The sequence below is a fragment of the Podarcis pityusensis genome, assembly GCF_964106645.2.
Source record: "Podarcis pityusensis genome assembly, chromosome: 2".
Lineage (NCBI taxonomy): Eukaryota > Metazoa > Chordata > Lepidosauria > Squamata > Lacertidae > Podarcis > Podarcis pityusensis.
The window spans coordinates 64,449,102-64,470,380 of record NC_138029.1 but is presented as its reverse complement, the minus strand read 5'-3'; the positions used below and the strand labels follow the sequence as shown (position 1 = coordinate 64,470,380).

General features: G+C 41.3%; 1 protein-coding gene across 3 annotated transcripts in view; it reads right to left on the bottom strand.

The window, feature by feature from the left end:
* Positions 1-5,713: 5,713 nt before the first annotated feature.
* The window catches only part of LOC308471520 (proton-coupled amino acid transporter 1-like), a 43,632-nt gene continuing 28,066 nt past the window's right edge, over positions 5,714-21,279 (bottom strand). For all 3 annotated transcript variants that reach the window (XM_080995549.1, XM_080995550.1, XM_080995551.1), the window contains exon 11: positions 5,714-11,059. In XM_080995549.1, the coding sequence (XP_080851675.1) occupies positions 10,797-11,059 (263 nt within the window). In that variant the 3' untranslated portion in view covers positions 5,714-10,796. The remainder of the gene's footprint in view (positions 11,060-21,279) is intronic.

Below are 21,279 nucleotides of genomic sequence, written 5' to 3'. Positions count from 1 at the left end.
ATCTGCTGAATATGATTAGAAGGGACCAGTTGGTTAAAGGTATACAAGTCGGAGCTAAACAGTACAAGTTGAGAGCATTTGCAGATGACTTAGTATTGACGTTACAGGAGCCAGAATCTAGTACTAAAAGGGTTTTGGAACTGATTCAAGAATTTGGTCAGGTTGCAGGATTTAAACTGAATAAGTTAAAAACTAAGGTTTTAGAGAAAAACTTAACTGTGATGGAGAAAGAGAGGTTTCAGAATGAGACAGGTTTAACAGTGGTTAAGAAAGTGAAATACCTGGGGATTAACATGACAGCTAAAAATGGGAATCTATTTAAAGACAATTATGAAAAATGTTGGACTGAAGTGAAAAAAGACTTAGAAATCTGGTCAAATTTAAAGCTTTCACTGCTAGGCCGTATCGCTGCTATAAAAATGAATGTATTGCCTAGAATGCTGTTTCTGTTTCAAACATTGCAAATTTTGGACAAAATGGACTGTTTCAAGAAGTGGCAGAGAGACATTTCTAGATTTGTCTGGCAGGGCAAGAAGCCTAGAATAAAATTCAAAATACTAACGGATGCAAAAGAAAGAGGTGGATTTGCCCTGCCAGACCTTAAACTTTATTATGAATCAGCAGCTTTTTGCTGGTTGAAAGAATGGCTGCTTCTGGAAAACGCAGACATTTTGGACTTAGAAGGTTTTAACAATGTATTTGGGTGGCATGCATACTTGTGGTATGATAAGGTCAAAGCACATAAAGCATTTAAAAACCATATTGTCAGGAAAGCATTGTTTAATGTTTGGATAAGATATAAGGATCTACTTGAAAATAAAACTCCAAGATGGCTGTCACCGATGGAAGCGAAGGCTCTGAAAAAGCTCAATATGGAGGCCAAATGGCCGAAATATTGGGAAATTCTGGAACAAGAGGGAGATAAACTGAAATTGCAGAGTTTTGAAAAACTAAAAAATAAAGTGCGAGATTGGCTTCATTATTATCAGATAATGGAGGCATACAATCTGGACAAGAAAATTGGCTTCCAGGTGGAAAAATCAAAATTGGAAACAGAACTGTTAGATCCCAAAACCAAGAATTTGTCAAGAATGTATAACTTGCTGTTGAAATGGAATACTCAAGATGAAACAGTGAAATCTGCTATGATTAAATGGGCACAAGATGTTGGACATAACATAATGATGGCTGACTGGGAACAGTTATGGACCACAGGTATGAAGTTCACGGCATGTAATGCCTTAAGAGAGAATATTATGAAAATGATATACAGGTGGTACATGACACCAGTCAAGCTTGCAAAAATCTATCATTTGCCCGACAATAAATGTTGGAAATGTAAAGAAACTGAAGGTACATTCTTTCACCTTTGGTGGACGTGCCCAAGGATTAAGGCTTTCTGGGAGATGATTTATAATGAAATGAAAAGGGTATTTAAATATACCTTTCTGAAGAAACCAGAGGCCTTTCTCCTGGGCATGGTCGGCCAAATGGTGCCAAAGAAGGACAGAACTTTCTTTATGTATGCTACAACAGCAGCAAGAATACTTATTGCAAAGTATTGGAAGATACAAGATCTACCCACTCTGGAAGAATGGCAGATGAAGGTGATGGACTACATGGAATTGGCGGAAATGACTGGCAGAATCCGAGACCAGGGTGAAGAGTCGGTGGAAGAAGATTGGAAGAAATTTAAAGACTATTTACAGAAAAATTGTAAAATTAATGAATGTTAGAATGATGTCAGAATGAAATTAAGTGGTTCTAGCAGCAATGTCATAAAGGTGTATGAAAAAATGGCTGGTTAATAGGTGAGAATTTAAAGCTATAATATATTAAGTTAAAGGACTAAGACAAAAACAAAGAGGGAAAGGAATTGCTGAATTAACCAATTGAACCGGAATACAAAAAAGGGAGGTGAGAGGAGGTCAGGAAAGCAAGGAAATGAAATGTAAGATACGAAAGGATAAATTTGTTTCTAAGTGTTCTTTCTATATTTTTTATATACTTTGCATTTTGTATGTTTTCTCTCTTTTTTTTCTATATTTTTCATTGTCTTTTATGTAATTTTTTGTTTTTGAAATCTCAATAAATATCATTAAAAAAACAAAAACAAAGGCAACTCATCTCACTTTCAGGCTGAGGGAGCGGGCGTTTGTCCACAGACAGCTTTCCGGCTCATGTGGCCAGCATGACTAAACTGCTTCTGGTGCAACAGGACACTGTGACGGAAACCAAAGTGCATGGAAGCACCATTTACCTTCCCGACGTAGCAGTACCTATTTATCTACTTGCATTAGTTTGCTTTTGAACTGCTAGGTTGGCAGAAGCTGGGACAGATCAACAGGAGCTCAACCCACTGCATGGATTTGAACCACCGAACTTCCAATCGGCAAGCCCCAGAGGCTTGGTGGTTTAGACCACAGCGCCACCTGCGTCCCTACATTCTGAGTATAGTTTTATACAGCCCACTATAAGGCAAGCTCAGTGCTGGGTATTTCTTTGGCACTCTGAAGGGGTCCCCAATCCCCAAAATATGATAGGGAACAGTGTTCTGTGGTGTGATTTGAGCACAAGTGGCAGTTCACAGCTTTAAACTGCATATTTGTAAATAAAAGCAAATCTTTGAGAATGCCATAAGCCTTGTGTGGTCCTTTTAAAAATGAAGTGAAGCTGCATACATACAGGAATCCTTGGAATTTTTCACCTCTCAGATCATTGGTGCAAGCATAATGACGTTTTAGTTGTTGCCCATCATCTACTCAGTCCTCCGGAAGGGGGAAAAATCACTTGTTTGAATGTCTGACATGGCCAAGATGTACAGAGACACACAAACCCTGTTTGCTTATTTCTCTTCCCAAAGTATGGTTTCCATTTTTGACTTCAGAGCTTAAATGTGCTAATCTCAAAATTGGGTTTCCAATTTTCAGTACTAAAACATTCTAATTTTACAGACTATTAGCCAGTGGTGCCATATTCTGAATTCTAAATGAGAGATCATAATGAAAAATGAGAGAGATCAATGGCAGCCTTAAGTTGTTGCAGCCCTACTCTCCAGAGTGTGTGAAGTGCATAAGAAAAAAACAATTAAGAGACACTGGATCGTGGCAATTATGCTATGATATAACTTACATTATATTTCACAGAGCTAAATTTTGGAATAAAGCACTGCTTTTATAGGTTATGTCACATTTTAGAAGATAAACTGAAATCAGGGAGCAAAGTTAGCCTCATGAGTAATTCTCTAGTTGCACTTTAAATGTATATTATTCCTGTGATGCAAATGCACCCCCTAATAATTAAAAAAAAATAAACAAGCTAGGATAAAACCAACTTTAAAAGCTTTAATTCTGCTGCCACCTTCAATTTACTGCACACAAACAAATTACCAGTTTGTTGGGAGACTGTGAAGACTCCCTTTGCACAAAGGATCCACACACTGGGAAGAAGCACTTGCAAAGAATCAAGAGTGACATTGGGATCAGTAATCAGGGGTGCATGAAAGCAAGCTGGAGAAGGAAGAGAAATATTGGATGTATTCTGGTAATCTCGGGACATTGATTCGAAAAGCACAAGAGATGAACAGGAGATGCTTCTTCAAGCTACCAATTGCAGACTTGTTTTAAACTCAATCGAACAGAATCTTGCCTCGTTTCATTGGGCAGAAGAGAGCCAGTGTGGTGTAGTGGTTAAGAGCAGTAGACTCGTAATCTGGTGAACCGGGTTCGCTTCCCTGCTCTTCCACATGTAGCTGTTGGGTGACCTTGGGCTAGTCACACTTTTCTGAAGTCTCTCAGCCCCACTCACCTCACAGAGTGTTTGTTGTGGGGGAGGAAGGGAAAGGAGAATGTTAGCCGTTTTGAGACTCCTTCGGGTAGTGATAAAGTGGGCTATCAAATCCAAACTCTTCTTCTCTTCTTCTTCAGAAGAAACACATATAGTCATGCATTGAAACATCATGTTCATGAGTAGTTTAAAAGGCAGCAACTATGCTGTCTGGGGAAACAGAACCTCAAAGAACTCACAGATGCTCAGATGCTGTTATGTTTCCAAAAACTTCAGATTGACGCTCAAGTGTCAACATTCCCAAGTTCTCCCAAGCTATCCCAGTCTGGGAATCTAAGACTTCAAGAGCCCAGGTGTTGGGATTTTGTTTTATATATTGAAGTTTCATTCACTGGGAAGACTAGTTTACAACGACTGATGTCATTTCCAATTTCATATTGATTGGCAAGCCAGACAGATGGGTGTTATAGTCTGTTAACTATTAAGTCTGGGCTTAAAAGGTTTGTCCTGAAGAGGACACAGTAGTTGAGAAGAGAGATGGGAGGAGGTGGAGGGGAAATTACTGGGTGTTATGAATAATAAAGATCTCATTAGAAATTAGTCAAATCTATTTCTTATGGATAGCGGGGAAGATATAAAAATGAGTTTTTATGATTATTATTTTTATTTCACTCTCAGTAAACCAACACCTGCAGTGCACCAGGAAGTCATTATTCAGACTCAACCAAATAGACACATTGGTTTCCCTGTCACACTACGGGGGTTGGTTTACTCAACCATTCTAAGATTGCATTATCACCAACTCCTGCAGTTGTGAAAAGCACTGTGCTTATTTTGCATGAATTGAAGTCCCAATTGCATTGCCACTAGAATAATAATATAATAATATAATAATTTATTATTACTCTCTGGGCGGCTCCCAATCAAATATTAAAAACACAATACAGCATTAAACATTAAAAACTTCCCTAAATGACATTAATAAAATGCTGTCCCATACAAAGAAAACAAAAAAACAAAAAAAACCCAACCCGAAAAGTACGATAAGGAGAAAGTTCCCAGCTTAGTTTTCTTCTTGAGAAGCTAGGTTACCATGTATCTAAATTTTCCTTCCTTCAAAATGGGCAATATCCCATCACATGAGCTCCCAACTTGCAGTCAGGTTCAATCCAGATACAGTACAGCTCTTAACCACATTGTTTGTGGGGAAAAGGCCTCAGAGCAGGGAGGAGGTTAGGATTAGCCACAGCCAATATGGGCAGTGGTCAAGGATGATGGGACTTGTAGTTCAACAACATCAGGGCCAAGGGATTGCACAGGTTGCCCGTTCCTGCAACAGTGGGTTACCTTGAGATGGCTTTAGGACAGCCCATAAAAATACAGTCTCTAAAGCACTTCTGTAAATTGATCAGCAAAAGAAACCTACATTCTGAGAGAGGAAAACCAATATATTTTTCAGAATCTGAGAACTGTTTGCCTGAAAACAGTGCTCCCACAAAACAGTGCATCAAAGGTTGATGGTAAACATATCATTAAGGCATAATAAAGGAGGACTACACAGTTTTGAGTTTATTTTTCTTCATTAGAACCATGTTTCTTATCAAGATCTCATATTCAGAAATCATCATACCATTATCATTATCATTATTGTTGTTGTTGTTGTTATTATTATTATTATACACAAAATTTCCAGGGCTATTCACAAAAAGAAAAACACAGTGACAATTAAAATCCAGGTAAAACAAATCGGAACATACAATACTCTGTGCGACATCTCACCAAGTTTCCGGTTAAAAAAGCAACCCAGTTCTTTGTGTGGCTACCCAGTCCTCACCCACAGAGGCTTAAAAACTAAAATTAGTAATCTGCTGAAGTTAGATATTAGGAGACGTATACAAACAATCCAAAAACATTCCAAACAAAGTCATTGTTGTATACTTATAAAGTAAAAAACAGACTTTATTGAATAATATATCCAGTAAAGAACATGATTCAGGTACAGCACCATTATACACACATACACAACTGAGCATTGCCATTTGGTATGCACAGTAGCAGCAAACAAAATATTTGCTTGCAACAGACAAATTTAGGCACAAATAAATACATAATGAATGACTCCATATACACACAAACACACACACACACACCCCTTTGCCCATCTTCAAAGCTACCTCTTCTTTCACAACCATTTTGCGGATAATCCTATATATTTCCTTCTGCTTGGTCATTTTTGAGAAACATCAACATATCCCGCAATTTAACTTGCCCTAAAAACTGGTTTGTTTGAATCTGCCCTATATTATATATATATAAAAAATGAGACAACATAGGAAGGTCCTTCAAAGGAGCACAGGCATTCCCATATTCTCCTCTAGGCAAACCCAGAATAACCTCATGGGATTTCAAAGTAATCCCAGAGGCTGGATCTGCAGAGGTAACAAGGCTCTCCCATAGTCTTCTATAAGGAGGCAGATAAATGTTGTGCTTCAATCTGGCAACCATGTTGTCTGTGTCATTGTGCAGATCGAAAGGTTACCAGTTTGGAGCTTCTGCTGTGAGTTTATGAAGGTCACAGCCAGCAATTCTCCTCCCATAGAAATTTAATGGAAGACCTGAGTTGCGTTTGGATCTTGTAAGCATCTTTCCCACAACTCTGATCACCATGGTGCTATTAAAACAACAATAATAAAAATAAATGAAGCATACATTTGGTTTGAGACTGAAATGCCCTTTCTATCCTTTTTCAAAGTCAACACAGAAATAACAATACAGATGACTTTCATGGAGAGAGTATGTGAAAGGTCAGATTATTGTCTCAACTAGACCAAGAGACTATTTTGAAACTTCACCAGATATCAACTGTCCATAAACTGGGACATGGAACCCCTTCTCTGGATTTAATCACAAGGTGCTGGAAATGTTTAACAGGGCAAAAATATTCAGTTGTGCCTCTGGAAAATCTCCTATTGTCTGCATTCTGTACAAAACACAACTAGGCCTCGGTTCACCTGCATGGTACGGTACTTTGAACAGCAAGTAAAATGGGTACTTCATAAACCATAGATCTCCAAAGACCATGATATACCCAGTAACAGTAACAAGGCTGTACAGATAAGAGCATTTGCCACCACTCAAACAATGCATATTATATTTAGCAGTAATCCAGATACTAATCTGTGGTGTCCCCCCACAATCTCCAGTTAAAGATTCATGGCTGTTAAAGCAGTTTATTTATCTAGGAGTCAGGTAGAACCATTATTCCCACTGAAAGGAGCACTTCAACTAATATTTAAATAGACTAGAAATTACTATGGTACCATTACAGTAACAGATTAAGACAGATTAAAATGTATCTAAATGCAGTGGTATCGAATGTTTAATTCAATGTTTATCCATGCTGAACATTATGGGAGTGATGAAAGTCAAGGAGGCCACCTCATAATACGAAGAGAAAGGAAGAGGGTAGCATTCTGACCCAGAGAATGCAAAAACCATCTTCTTCCAGCAGGCTATTTTTAAGAGGACATGCAAAATAATTTAAATGGCACTCAACTGAGAAGCTGGATGAGCTTCAGGGCTAAACGAAGGCAAGTCAGGTTCTCGGATGATTGCTTCATCGCCCCTTTAAAGTTCCCTTGTTCTGTTTACCCTGCAATAAACAGCTGCTAGTCTTTCGACACTAATCTGACACTAAAATTTAAGATACAACAGTAGAAGTGAAAGTCCCTACAAATTGTAAGCCTAATGATTCTAGTAAACTAATACGCAACAATCAGAAACAGTCTTGAAGGAATGGACTGCCTAAATGCCAGCTCATAAAAAAGGAGTCCCTACTGTGAAATTACTGCTTAAAGCCATTTTAATTTTATCTCTTGTAATTTTTACTTAAAGCTGTGTGAGTGTTCTGTAAAATATAATCTAAAAATATTGTGCCCTAATTTCTACCTACTGACACAGCAGGGTTTTGCACTGTAAGTGCCCACACTGAGGTTCTGGATCCAGTAGGCAAAACGTAAGTAATTTCAATTAATGTCTCAGCATTAAGTAACAAGACAGTACAGTGGTACCTCGGTTTACGAACTTAATCCGTTCCAGAAGTCCGTTCTTAAACTGAAACCGTTCTGAAACCGAGGCGCTCTTTCCCTAATGAGGCCTCCCACTGCTGGTGCCCTTCTACCATTCAGCTTCCATTCTTAGACCGAGGCAAGTTCACAAACCGGGACACTACTTCCGGTTTTGCAGAGTTCATAAACCGAATAGTTCATAAACAAGACTGTTCTTAAACCGAGATACCACTGTATAGTGAATTTGTCCAGTTTTTAATTCTATTTCTCTAACTCCTGCCTTCCTTACCATGCAGGAAGAGAAACGCTTTTCCAGTGTAAACCTAAAGTCTACCTCAAAGGAAAGGATACATTTGTAGCAGTGTTATGAGAATTAAGAAGGGGCATAGAAAGCTATTCTACATTTCTCTGAGAGTGGTAGTAGGATTTATATTGGAGACTAGTAAATAAAGCATCATGATTACATATTTAAAGCCAGAATATATATATATATAGAGAGAGAGTGAGTTAAAGGAACGTTTTTAAAAAGGAAGTATGAATAAGTACTTCCTTACACTTACACTTGGGCAAAGCTATCTCAGAAACTTATTTTATGAACAGTAAAGTACAATGTCTGAAGTGTAATCTCTGGCACTTATGAAATCTCCCACTTCTAACCCCCTGGCCTGAAATTTGGGGTTTTATAGTTCTTTAAAGGCAGCCATATTGCTTAGCTGCTCTAAGTTTCCAGCTGCCATGCACATCATATATTTCTTTCTTTAGCTGAGAAACTAACAGTACCATTCTGCACAAATTTACCCACAAGCAAATCCCATTAAACTCAATAGGGCTTACACCCAGAGAAATAAATACAGGAATCTTCGGAAGCCTTGACGAATCAAGACAGAAGTGCAAGACACTGCAATGTAAGCTGTACGTATGTGCAAGGACTTTAGCAGTTATATTACATACTCAATAAATTAATGCCGTAACAAACAATTAAAATATACTTCTGAGCAATTTTTTTAAAAAAGGAAGTTTGTCTGCTTCCACTATAAAATTTAAAATGGGCTTTGTTAAAATAGTAAGTGTACAATACCATGCAACATACACTGAAAGTTAAGTTGAACTCAGTAAGAGTCACTTCTGAGTAGACATATTTAGGACTGCAGTCCAAGTTATGGTTAGCTAATGTGCAAAAATTGAATTTTAGACAAAATAACTTCATCAAATCAAGCTGGCACATTGAGTTTTGCATTTTTTAAAAATCCCAGACCAGTTATAAAAAAAGCAATGTGACTGTAAAGCCTGTATCAACAGAAGAGGAAATAATATAGTAGAAGACAAAAAAATGCAAGGTGGTTTTTTTTAAAGACTTTTCATGTACATATTCAACACCTTTATTTTTTTTGGTGGGGGGGCTTTGATTGGTTACTTTTTCAGGGCCTTTTAACATAGGACATTTTACTCAGCAGGTGTAGTAAAAAATGTACACATGTGAAGACCGCACAGATGACAATAAACGAAAGTCATGTTCAACAGCAATCTCCCAACAATGCGCATAGGAGTCACAAGAGGGGCAGCCAAAATCATCCCACATCTCTCCCTCTAGATGGGTGTGCTTATTTTCCTCTCTCATGTAAAATGGCTCTCGTTTGTAGGCAAAGTTAGATTCCATTGAATTATGGCCCAATACATGGGCACAGCATCAACAGTTTTGATTTCTATACATTTTGTATGGTCACTGCTTCCTTTTCTTCAAAACCGTATGTTTAGTAACTGCTTGTTGCAACTTCCATTGCAAAACAGGAGAGGATGGCTTGTATCCTACAGCTGACTATGTCCTGCTGTGAATTATAATCAATATTACCTCCCTCTTTGAAATTATTACCGTATCCTATGCCCAATTCATACATGCACCTTTCTCCCAGTATTCTTGAAACCACAGGGTCTCAAGTATACCCTGCCATGGAGTACTGCTGAGAAGCAACAGAAACTGCCATCTTTCGCATGCAGCCCAATTAGAGTGGTTCAAGTACTGTACATTGTATTTTATTGTACCTGAGTCTACCTACAACTCCGTCGTTCGTACTGATATGAACCCAAAGGTGGAGAAGGGGGCAGGGCAGAAAGCAAGAAGGGAACATAACCAACAGGCTCTTCAATCTGTTCAGTCCACTTAAAAAAACTGCTAACAGACTTCTGTTGGTTTCTCTCCTGTTCTGTGCTTGTTGTCACTTCCAAGTTATACGTCATTTCCCCAAAAATGCAGATACACATTTGAAGCTCAATGCAATCAGTAAGCTGTCAGACAGAAGCATTTCAGAACAGCAGCAAAGAGATTCAAGGGTTTTTGTTTGTTTCAATCAATCAATCCCATCATACTTCTGTAATGGAATCCAAGGTGGCATTCAAGTGGTTTCCAGGCAGCCTCCCATCCAGGCACCGACCAGACCCGACCCTGCTTAGCATCAGCAAAGTGGTGGCATCTTGTGCCTCCAGCCCATACACTTGGTCTTGGGTTCTCTTCCCAAGGAATGGTAACATGATGTTTAAAGGGCTTTGCCGCCCTTTTGACAGTACTGGAACGATTAATTCTCTAGATTCCAGAGGAGACTGTATAAACCAAGATCCCTGCAGACTATTCAGCATCATTCTATCAGAGAGACTCACACTGGAGCAGACAACAGTATTCCACTCTTATCAAAGACTAATAACTGTGCTGTGAAGGTTCTTAAATCAACCGCCCCTGACTTGTACATAAAGAAGAATAGACGCGGATCGGAGTCCTGCCTTTTCCACTGTCCGCTTGCATTTAAATCAGCAAAATAAATACGGTTGGGAAGCAAAGAAGTGGCAACAAGTCACTGCAGTTGCTACAATGGAAACCAGGATCCAGCCAGGCTGACGAAATATTCTATAGCAAAGAAAAATAGAAAGGTGTGCACAGGTTTAGTGTGTCATTTATAAGGCACGGGTGGCGTTGACGGCGGTGGGAGTTGGTACGATGAGTTCAAAGAGAGACTCATAGGTTCCCACCACAAACCCAGCAAAACCAACGAAACTGATCAGGATATCTTTGGCAATGGTCAAGGGATGCATGCCGTCGGAGTAGTAGGTGGCAATGTGCAGAAGGGGCGGGATGATCAGGGCGAGGGCACTGCTGCTGATTGAGCCCACCAGAGAGATGACAATGCCCAGTCGAGGAATCAGGATTGCTAGCAGACCTGAGACACAAAGAAACAAGAGGAAATAAAAACTTGGTTAGGAATGCATCTGATTGAAAACATTTATTGTTAGCCAAAGTAGATGCTACAACAGGGTGCCATCAACTTCAAATGCATAAGAGAAAACAGAGCACTGTGGCTGATTTTTTTAAAACTGTGAATTTATCCAGCACTGTATAGCATAGGAGCCAACTCCTAGGAGCCAAGGTCTCTTTGCCCCCCCCTAAAATATTTGAGGGGCCTAGCCCCGCCCCCCCGAGGTTAATAGGCATTGCCATTCAAATGGTGTGCCATGTCACGTGATCGATTATGTGGGCATGGCTTACCTGCCCCCCCCCTATTTTATTCAAGTTGGCATCTTTGCTGTAGAGGGAGGCTGTAGTGGAAGAGATCAAAACTCAGCAGCAGAATGTTTCACATGCATAAGATTCTGGGTTTAATCCTCAACATCTCCTAATTAAATCTCAAGTAGCAAGTAATGCAAAACATTCCTTCCTGAGACCTTGAAGACCTGCTGCCACTCTGGGGCACACAACAGGGCACGCCCCAGAGGCCACTGGGTCCCAACTCTAGTAGGGCACATGATGAAAGCTATAGTCCAATAACGCTGGCTACGCCTGGAACAAACGGTATTGGGCTAGATGGGCAAATGGTCCAATTCAGTGAACAACAGCTACAAAATTTTCAAAGAACCAGTCTAGAGGTTCCTTCTAGTAGCAGAGATGGTACAGTGGTGGGGAAGAGGCTGGGCAATTTGGAAATTCAATCCCCAGATCTATCATGCCACTGAACTTTAGAAATACAGTGGTACCTCTGGTTATGAATTTAATTCGTTCCAGGTGTCTGTTCTTAACCTAAACCGTTCTTAACCTGAGGTACCACTTTAGCTAATGGGGCCTCCCGCTGCCACTGCGCTGCCACCATGCAATTCCTGTTCTCATCCTGAGGTAAAGTTATTTACCCGAGGTACTACTTCCGGGTTAGCAGAGTCCGTAAACTGAAGTGTTTGTAACTCAAGGTACCACTGTACATTCCATATGTTAGACTCTCAGGTTTACTCAGGAGTACTACAGAAATCTATGGTCCATTTGGAAAGAGAACCATATGATGCTATTCCACACTGCTGCCATTACTTTAGATGTTGGAGACCATCACAACTTTTATGCATGGATAGGGTAAAGGTCACATTTCAAATAAATGAGCTTTGGATTGAAGCACAAGTTTGCTTGCTTCAGTTTAGCTCATTTGGGAGCAGCATAGCATCTGCGTTCTTCCAGGAAGTTTTGAGGCTAGGTTGAAAAGACCCACACACCAACAACCTCCCCTTCTATTATCCATAGATGAACAGGGATGTTGTTTCAGATCCATAGCACAGCAAACCCCAAGACTTCCCTGCCAGAGCTAGAAATTCCCAAAGATTGAGCAATGGCTGGGTGAGTGGACCTCCAGAGACTTGTAAGAGCAGCTGCTTCATACTCAAGGGGGATACATGCCTGGGAAGGACATGGCTAGAGACTAACAGGGCCTTTTCCCACTAAAGAACCACCAATGAAGTCAGCTTGGCTCGTTCCCCAGCTCCAACCAGCCCCCTGGGTCTCAGCCCCAGCCAGCTGCTCATACCACTCCATCCTAACTTCAGAGGCTAGGCTCATAACCCCTCATAAAACCCTTGCAGCCTTAACATCTGGAACTCCCAATCACAGGTCCCTGGGGGCAACTCATCCCCTTCTGTTTGAAAAAGCCACTTGAGGATCTTAAGGTATTACTTGTGCTACTGGCTTCTGGGCAATAAGGTATGAACAAGCAGCACATCTCATTCTATCTCACCCTCAGCACAAGAATTTGAGCAGGTAATAATGTAAGGGAGTGACAGTCTTTGGAATTTATTCAGGTAGGATTCTGACATATTCTATAGCTTCATTTATCTACTATTACATATGCATCCTGCCTTTCTTCCAAGAAACTCAAGCAGCCACACACCATTCTCCTCTTTCCCACTTTATCCTCACAACAAACCTGTGAGGTAGGTTAGGTGGAGAAGCTATGACTTCTCTTCTAAAAATGCGACAAGAAGTTCATTTGCGCCTGAAGACCAACAATACTGGACTTCAGGAAGAAGAAGAAGAAGAAGAAGAAGAAGAAGAAGAAGAAGAAGAAGATATTGTATTGAAGGAAATGAGAAATCAAAAAAGAACAACTAGGCACTCAGGTTAGAAGAAAACAAACAGATATTGAGCTAAACATAAGCCAGACCATTTTTATATTGGGGAATTTGATAAAATGATACACAAATTTGCTCCAGCAAAGGCAAAGCTTATCAAAAACATGTATATCATTAGCTTCCATAAGCCTCTGCCATCTTGCTCTCTCCTCTCTCTTCTCCTCTCAGCAGTAACAGTTTTGGAGGAATGTAAAAGCCTGTCTAGAGAGAGACAACCCTGCTTGAAAAATCTAAGATAAAACAAGTCCCATCCTGACAAATGTTTAAATGGGCTCATCTGTTCTCTGCTGCTTTTATGGATTGAATCTAATTGGACTGTGGAACAGTGGGGCTGTTTTTCTGTTTTATGATAATGCCAGGCTGATTGTGATTTATGCTCCGACCATTGTTTTTCAGGATCTTGGGCCTCTTAATAAGCTTTAAGCAGTGTTTTTGTATTGCATATTCGTTGTTCTTTTGTTTGTGTGCTATGCTACTCCTTTTGCGAGGATACACTCCTTAAAAGAAAATAAAAACGCCTGTAAACAAGTCTATTAAATAATACAGGGCTGGGGAAAGCTGTGGCCCTCCAGCTGTTGTTGGGCTACAACTCTCATCAGCCCCAGCCAGCATGACCAAATGCCACAAGCAAGGAGCATATGATACAGATAATTTGCTCTGTTGGGCTTGTGGAGCATGCTGACTCATAGCAAAAATGTTAACCATGAAGGGTGAGTAGCAGCTCTTGCATGTAACACTAAGCCAAAGCCCCTGGCTTATTAACTTCTTCCCTGTTGTATCCTATGCATGAGGTGTAATACAAGCCAGGGCACAGCATGTTGTAAACTTAGCCACAGTTTGCATGTTTGCATATTATGGGAAGCTATGGGTAATGGTCTCAAAACAAGCACAGGCATGAAGCCATGGTTGAAAGTTGGCCAAAACAACACACAGTACACAATGTTAATTGTCCAGATGTTGCATCCAGAAATTAAGCCCTGACACTGATGCCCTGAAGGCACAGTGCATCAGAGAATTAAGACAGAGGCAAGCCTTTAAGTGGGATGCTGGTGGTGCTGTGATCTAAACCACTGAGCCTCTTGGGCTTGCCGATCAGAAGGTCAGCAGTTTGAATCCCCTCAACGGGGTGAGCTCCGGTTGTTCGGTCTCAGCTCCTGCCAACCTAGCAGTTCGAAAGCACGTCAAAGTGTGAGTAGATCAATAGGTACCACTCCAGCGGGAAGGTAAACAGTGTTTCCATGCACTGCTCTGCTTTCACCAGAAGCGGCTTAGTCAAGCTGGCCACAACACCTGGAAAGACTGTCCGCAGACAAACGTCAGCTCCCTTGGCCAGTAAAGTGAGATGAGCGCCGCAACCCCAGAGTCGTCCACGACTGGACTTAACTGTCAGGGGTCCTTTACCTTTTTTTAAGCCTTTAAGTAACATTAGCGCACATTTTAAGGCACTCATATTTCCCTCTTCCAGCTCCTTCCTTTTCTACCATTTTTTTTTTGTCAGAGGCCAAAGAAACCTCAAATTCTACCAAAGACACATGCGTAAAGTATGAAGCAATGCACAGGTTGGTTGGTTTGTTTGTTTGTTTAAAGATGCATTTCCCCTTTTCATGCCACTGCCCCCAAATCCCCTTTATGGACACTCCATATACTCAGTGCCGAGCTGGTGTTGAGTCGTGGCAGGGAATTTTGGTGGCAGTTCCCCATATATGAATGCCCCCCCAGGTGTGTCTGTCCCCCTCTTTATTTTCTTTCAAGAGGAATTTTACAACATTCCTGTTTACCCATGCATTTGAATACTGAAAGTTTCTGTGCATGGCAACCTTGAAAATATCTCTGTGAATATACGTGATTGTCTTTACTATGCTTTTAATAGCATTGTTTTAACACATGAGTTTGCCACCCTGGCCTTCTTTAGGGGAGGTATAAATTTAATTCATAAAGTAACATGAACCGAGCCAGATGGGCAGATTATATTATTATTATTATTATTATTATTATTATTATTATTATTATTATTAGTTGTAACCTGGGGTGATTCTGCTGCCTGATGCTTCTGTGGTATTTTAAGGCATAGACAATTCCTGCTAAAATGAAGCAGTAAAAGAGGAGAATTCTCCATAATAAAGCTGGCTTTTGTTGGCAAAGAAAGTAGGGCACTTCAAAGAGAAGAATCACCATGACCAGAGAGGAGGAGGAATTGGTTTATTTCCTGAAAAAATCTGGTGTGTTTTCAAAGTAGGATGTTGCTTTTCCAGTTCCTATAGGCTTCATATTATCAGTGAGAAGAACGCTCTCAATAAGCCTGGGGGACTAGGACAAATCAAATTGAGAGAGTGCGGCAAGCAACAATGCAGTATTTTAAAATGAAAAACTCAGCTGCTTTATGGGTGACACAGGGGTGGGGTATTGGGGTGGGGTGAGAACTTATTTGTACTGCAAAGCAAGACAATGGATGCTTTGTTTAGATGAGGGATGGGGAGCCTGTGGCTCTCTTTAGATGTTATTGAGCTCCAACTCCCATAATACCCCCATTAGCCATCCTGGTAAGGGTTGATGAGAAGTAGTGCCCAGCAACCTCTGGTGTGCCACGGATTCCCCATGATTGACAAGGGAGAAGCTTCCAAGGGATGCAGTAGCTGCAGCTTCACTGTGAAACTGAGGAAAGTGAATGAAGCTATTTCACAGTGACGGAGTTCGATTTTAAAGAAGCAAGCAAACAAGTCACGGCCCTTATCTAACCCAAACAGCTAGGATGTGCCTGAACAAGCTGCTGAGGCTTTGAGTTTGGGAATCACGTTTTGCTGTTTATGTATCCCTTGGCAAAGGGACGCTAACTTGTCCAGATTACACAACATTGTCCCGAAGGAGCCAATTCGCAATTCAGTAGCAGTGGATTTAAGCTTATGCAAAGACAGATCCCATTTATGTATTTATTTGCCATGTTTACAGACTGTCCTCCAGCCTTAGGGAAGCTTACAACAGCAAATCAAAAATGCATACATTCTATGTTTAGTGTATGCAAGGACCCCTGTCAGCAAATGCATCTGAAGTTTCAAGCTAATGGGGCCCCCCGCTGCCACCGCGCCGCCACCACACGATTTCTGTTCTCATCCTGAAGCAAAGTTCTTAACCCGAGGTACTATTTCTAGGTTAGTTGAGTCTGTAACCTGAAGCGTATGTAACCTGAGGTACTACTGTACTTCAACATGTGGCAAGCCAACTCTGCTCTGTTTGGGGGTCCTCTTCTTCATTCATCTGAGTGGAGTTTTGGTCTTCTACTCCAAAGTCCTACCCTACCAGACCCGCAGCTGGACATTGACCAAAGCCCAGTGTTCTAAGGGATGCCTTACAATCATGGTGCCAGAAAACAAACACAACAGAAGGTGCCTTTCCCCCACAATTATTCAATGGTAGCTATTTGACGGGGACGGGGGTTGAGGGCAAGCAACTTCCATTGAACTCCACTGTCTTGGGGCCAGAGCACAATATTGTCTGGCCGTTTCTCAACATTATCCACACAGATTTCTACCAAAGAAACATCCAGGTAAAAAACAAAAACAACGTGGGAACTCATTTTGAAGATAATCTTTTTTCATTTTATATGAAAGCAGTGCAGTGTGTGTGGTGTGACATCGTAGAGACAACCTGACCTGGAAACACCTGAGGAGAAACTTTGACAATTGCCTTCCCCACCCACAGCACACCTCTCAGATTTTGCCTTACAAAGCAAAAGCTTGTTTTGACTTAAGGAAGCAGGTTTTGAGGAGGACTGAAATGTGGGCTCCCCATTTTTAATGATTAAGGGCCTAACTTTTTAAAGAAGCGTGCACAGGAAGGTCAAGCTGCACAAACAGCTTTTGAAGGTGCCCTCCAAAGGGGAGAGTCTATGGCTATGGGTTGAGAGGAGGAAGACGCTGATCGCAAGGGGAAATAAGCGGAAGCAGATTCATGTTCTCCCTTTCATCTCTACCTTCCCTCCATCCTCTCAAGACACAGCCCCCACCCAGGAGTGCTCAGCAGGACCAGCGGATTAGCTGCCTGTCCAAACACAGCGTCATGAGCCCCTTTATGACTCAGCCAATTGTCTCATCTCACAGCAAACAGGATTTTAAACGCCCACTTAAAAAAAATAAAAACAGATAGGCAGCAAAACTAAATTACCCAGCTGCAGCTCTTCAGCCCTCAGGAGACAACGGTTATGCTTTCCATAGATATCAATTCAAAGGGCTTTTAAACTAGACCTCTCTTTCCTTTTGCTTAGCACTTCAAAACCCAAAATTACATCCTCTCTTCAGACACCCAAGCAGTGACGCAGATGTGCTTTGAGGCCAGGAGATCATTTCAATTAATATTCATGCAACCCACTTAATTGCTTTTATCCTTGCTGAGAGCCCAATAAGCTTTTACTTCCTTGCCTCTGACGGCACAAAACCGATCAGGGATATCTTCTAGAATGGAAAGCGTCCTTGCCCTGAGCACCTTTCCAGCACAGGTCTACTTCTTCCCCATCACCACATCTGGGGGAACCACTTGCAGCCACAAGCCATCGGCTACCTAAATCCATCTCCTTAAATCTTTGCCCTTCACTTTTGTTTGGCCCTGGATTCACCGAAGCCCATCTTTCTCAGTTACATGAACCTCCACCCACCATCCTGTTGGCTTTCCGACCAAGGCTGACAAAAATGTAAGAAGAGACTTGCTGGATCAGGCCAATGGCCCATCTAGTCCAGTATTCTGCCCTCTCAGTGTCCAACCAGATGCATACGAGAAGCTCAAAAGCAGGATGTGAGCCCAAAAGCACTCCATCCACTTGTGGTATTCAGGGGCACAGCAGGGTTCCACTGTAATAGGAGTGATTGACAGTGCAATCCTACCTGTTTCCTTGAGTTTAATTTAGTGGGATTTGCTCTCAGGTAAGTGAGGACTGTAGGCAAAGAGATTACTTTCTAAATCAGAGGATTCTATTTCAGAATTGTGTCTCCAGTCCCCCTGGCAAAACCAAGTGTGAACAAAAAAATAAGTCATGCAAACCAGAGCTACATTTAGGAGATTTTCTCTTTTTTTGTTAGAAATAGAGGGTCCATGGTAGGAGAAGATGAAAGCATAAGGCACCATGGACCTAGAAACTAGGGTCTCTGGACTAGAATGCTGAGCCCAATTATCTGTACCACTCTTGTCATCATCCTGCCACCAACACAACTCAGGACAAAACTTGAATTGCAGCCTACCCACTGCTCAAGTCTGGTCTTACATTCTTAGCAGGTGCTGGTTATCTCTCAAGTTATTATTCTTCATTTCATTTCTGTACCACTTTAGGCAATGGGTATCTTACCAGATCTGTTCCATCAATGCAAAAAATGATTTTCAACCTCCCTCTAGTTTGGGCCAGAAACTGCTCTTGTTTTTTTAGAGCTCTCCACGGTGATGGGGACTAAGAAGCATTTTCTTAAAGAGAATGGTTTAGCTTTTCATGAAGTCAAACCTTGCATATGATGTGAAGTCTACACCAGCAGAAAGTATGTGTACAGTTTTCTTCATATACAGCAAGCAACAATTGTACAAGCACTCCCATTGTACAGCACATACAGGTTTCTAGCATGCCAAACGGTTGAATACAGTGGTACCTCAGGTTACATATGCTTCAGGTTACATACGCTTCAGGTTACAGACTCCGCTAACCCAGAAATAGTACCTCGGGTTAAGAACTTTGCTTCAGGATGAGAACAGAATTCGTGCTCTGGCGGCGCGGCAGCAGCAGGAGGCCCCATTAGCTAAAGTGGTGCTTCAGGTTAAGAACAGTTTCAGGTTAAGAACGGACCTCCAGAACGAATTAAGTACTTAACCCAAGGTACCACTGTAGTCTTATAAAATACAACTGTCCGTATTCTAAGATTACACTTCATTCAAAGAGGAGATAAAAAAGAAAGCAAGGCAAGTAGTTCTAACACCCCTTTTTGCTAACCACATCTTTTCTGCGGCTCAGTTTCAAAGGAGGAACAGTAAGCCATTCGAGAATAAACATGGAAAGGAAGGAATTAATACAGCTGAAAAATAAACTTGGAGATGGGATAAATCTTTATGAAGACAGCTATACTTAAACATTTTTAAATGTAAGTGCATTGTAAGGGGCAAAAACATGAACTCCTGAACTTGCAGGATGAATGCAAAAAGCGCTGAGAGGACTGAAGTCTCACTGCTACAGCCATCTGTGCCACAGAAGTAGAGCAATCTGATAAATAAACTGACAGCAGGATCGGCAGAATCAGTTTCAGGATATCAGTGCTGTTCTTATGCTTCCCGTTCAACACCACAACACCAATCGAGAAGTGTGGAGACATGGCATGGGTGTCATCCTAACTCATCCTCCTCAAAAGGAATTTTGCTTTGGTGAAATTTCTTTTCAGTGGGTTAGATAGTCTCATTGTAATATATAATACAATACCTATGCCTGCAAACCAGCTGCTTTGTTAGATCAAAAATGAGATCTCTTTGAGCACTCTATGCAATCTGTGATGAAATGGCAGCTTCAGTTATAGCACAAATGCTCAAACTCTTGCACATCTGTGATCTCCAATGGTGCTGTGAAGCACCCTTAGACTGATGCATCAGTTTCTGTTGCAGAATTTTGCTTCTGATTCTAATTGTGCCCATTAGAATAAAACAGCATTTACTGGATTAGTTTAGACCAGGGACGTCCAGCTCCCAAGAGAATGTGATCTACTCACAGAATAAAAAAATAGCAATGATCTACTCTTGGTGGGGGGTGCAGGTGAAAGTTGTTGAGCTTTTTTTAGGGAGCCAAGTCTGATTTGTCTACCTTTTTAGGGGTGCAGCTCAAAGTTGGGGGGGGGGACGGGACAGCAAATACTGCCACTTTTGGGGAGGGGCCTGCGACATAAATTGATAAACAATAAGTCATCCCGCCAGTGGAAACTCTGTCTTCCGTTCTTGAAATCATGCACGGATAAAGGAAAGAGGGAGGGGGAGGGGCTGAATGCTCCCTTCCCCCCGCGGACGAAAAAAAGACCGCAATCCACTTCTAACAACCATGGGTTGACCTGTCGATCGAGGTTGACCTGTTGGACATCCCTGGTCTAGACTATAGACCATCTTGGCTGTGAGTCCTGGAAGAGCTGCCCCTGGCCATACAGGTCTTTCCCCACCTGGCCTGGAAGGGAGGGGCCCTGACTGACTCCAGCTACAAAAGCTGAGGCTGCTGAAGAGGCCAGAGGCCATCTTGGCTGTCTCTTAGTGCAGACCCAGGCCATGGAGTCTGAGCTTCCACAGCCACCGCCCACCATTGGCAGCAACAGCAGCAGATAGGTTCAATGCTTAGGATACTATTTTATTCTCTTGTTAATTATTCTGTTTTAAACGTGGATTTCATATTTGAATTAGTTTGTTTTCTTTTGAAACATTAATTTTCAATACTTTCTTTCTTTCTTTCTCTTTCTTTCTTTCTTTCTTTCTTTATTTATTGCATTTGTATACTACTCTTCATCTACTTATCTGTAGACAAGGATCCTTTCTAGATTCCTCCTGTCTCCCTGCCTAACTTAGGCAAGCACTTTGCGTCTGTGTGCACATGCAGGAATGAGTGCACGTTGGCTAGGAGAAAATGAATATATTCTATGGCAGCAATGAACTCTGCCTGAAGCCTTTACGACAAGCCTCTTCTGGGTTGTATCCAGCAGCAATTATATTGACGGTATGTGGTGTCAAGTGATACTGGCTGGGAGATAAAATTATATTGGATCTTAAATAGCATATGCAAGGTTTCCACCATTCTGACACTTGGCACCAGTGATGATCAACATTTGCCAAACTAGTTTTATCTACCAACACTTCTTCTCAAGCTGGGGAACAGAGAAGTCAAAGCAAAACTTGTCTGGCTATTTGTTACTTGCTCTTTTACAGTATTTTAATTTACATACCATTATGAACATCCAGATTTTAATAAACCATTCCGACATCAATGGAACATCTCCCCCTCAATTTTTTT